We start from the raw sequence: 1,062 nt of genomic DNA on the forward strand, positions 1-1,062 counted from the left end.
TATATATTTAGATATATAGAGATATATAGAAATATATATATACATATATATATATATATATATATATATATGCATGTATGTATCTGGCTGAGGTTATTTGTGTATTCACATACCTGCGGATCATCCACTGTATAGCGAGTCCAGCCACTTTGTACACGCCAGATGGGGGGCTTTGGGGGCAAAGTGGCGTTCATCAGTTCCAGAGCCCAATCCCAGTACGGACTCTACGCAAAGGCCAACAAAGAATACCGTGGTGAAAAATCAGGGCATTTGCGCATGCAATAGAAAGATAGACTTAGAGAAACAGACATCACAATACAAGGATGTGAGTACAACACGCGCAGACACAACGTCCAACAACCAACGTAAACCCTGACTCTAACCCTAAAACCAATAAACTTCAAAGACACCCCAACCAGCTATGCCAGCAATCTCAAGCACATGAAATGGGTACCTCGATGGACCTTTAATCTTCAAACCCCCCCCCCCCGGCTACTTATCAGCGCACCCTAGGTGTATGAATAGCTATCAGCACGACGATTTAAAGTTTAAGGTTTACCCTAAAACCCTAAAATCCAAAACCACTGCGATCATCTAACAACACAATACATGTCCAATTCAATATGACACCTAAAACCATCGGTCGAACGATATAAACGTTGATACACGAGAATCCATGGGCGAAGTTGCTATAAGTGACTGTATATAGCCCAGCTTATGAAACTGCAGATAGCAGCCCCATCCATCACGCACGAATTGAAGCGGAGAACCGTAAAATCAACTAATAGGACTACACCCAGAGATCTCCAACACATACCGCCACAGCACTGCCGATCGTTTCGTAGTGTTTCTCAATGTCACTGCCCTCCAGCGGAATCTGACTCAGCTTCTCCACTAACGCGACCTTCTCCTCCTCTGCATGACATGCAACAACAACAAGTTATTAGTCTCTCCAGTGATCAAGGGAGTCTCTCAAGGAATTAAGGGAGTATTTCAAGGAATCAAGGGGGTCTCTCCATTGATCAGGGGAGTCTTTCAAGGACTCAAGGGAGTCTCTCCAGG

General features: G+C 43.9%; 1 protein-coding gene across 1 annotated transcript in view; it reads right to left on the bottom strand.

Annotated features, from left to right (window-relative positions):
• The window catches only part of SARC_05884 (hypothetical protein), a gene marked incomplete at its 5' end in the record, with an annotated part of 23,885 nt that overhangs the window by 19,719 nt on the left and 3,104 nt on the right, over positions 1-1,062 (bottom strand). The window contains 2 exons of the mRNA XM_014300239.1: positions 114-224; positions 818-915. Coding sequence (XP_014155714.1) covers positions 114-224; positions 818-915 — 209 coding nt within the window. The remainder of the gene's footprint in view (positions 1-113; positions 225-817; positions 916-1,062) is intronic.

Source organism: Sphaeroforma arctica (genome assembly GCF_001186125.1).
Source record: "Sphaeroforma arctica JP610 unplaced genomic scaffold supercont1.397, whole genome shotgun sequence".
Taxonomy (NCBI): domain Eukaryota; class Ichthyosporea; order Ichthyophonida; genus Sphaeroforma; species Sphaeroforma arctica.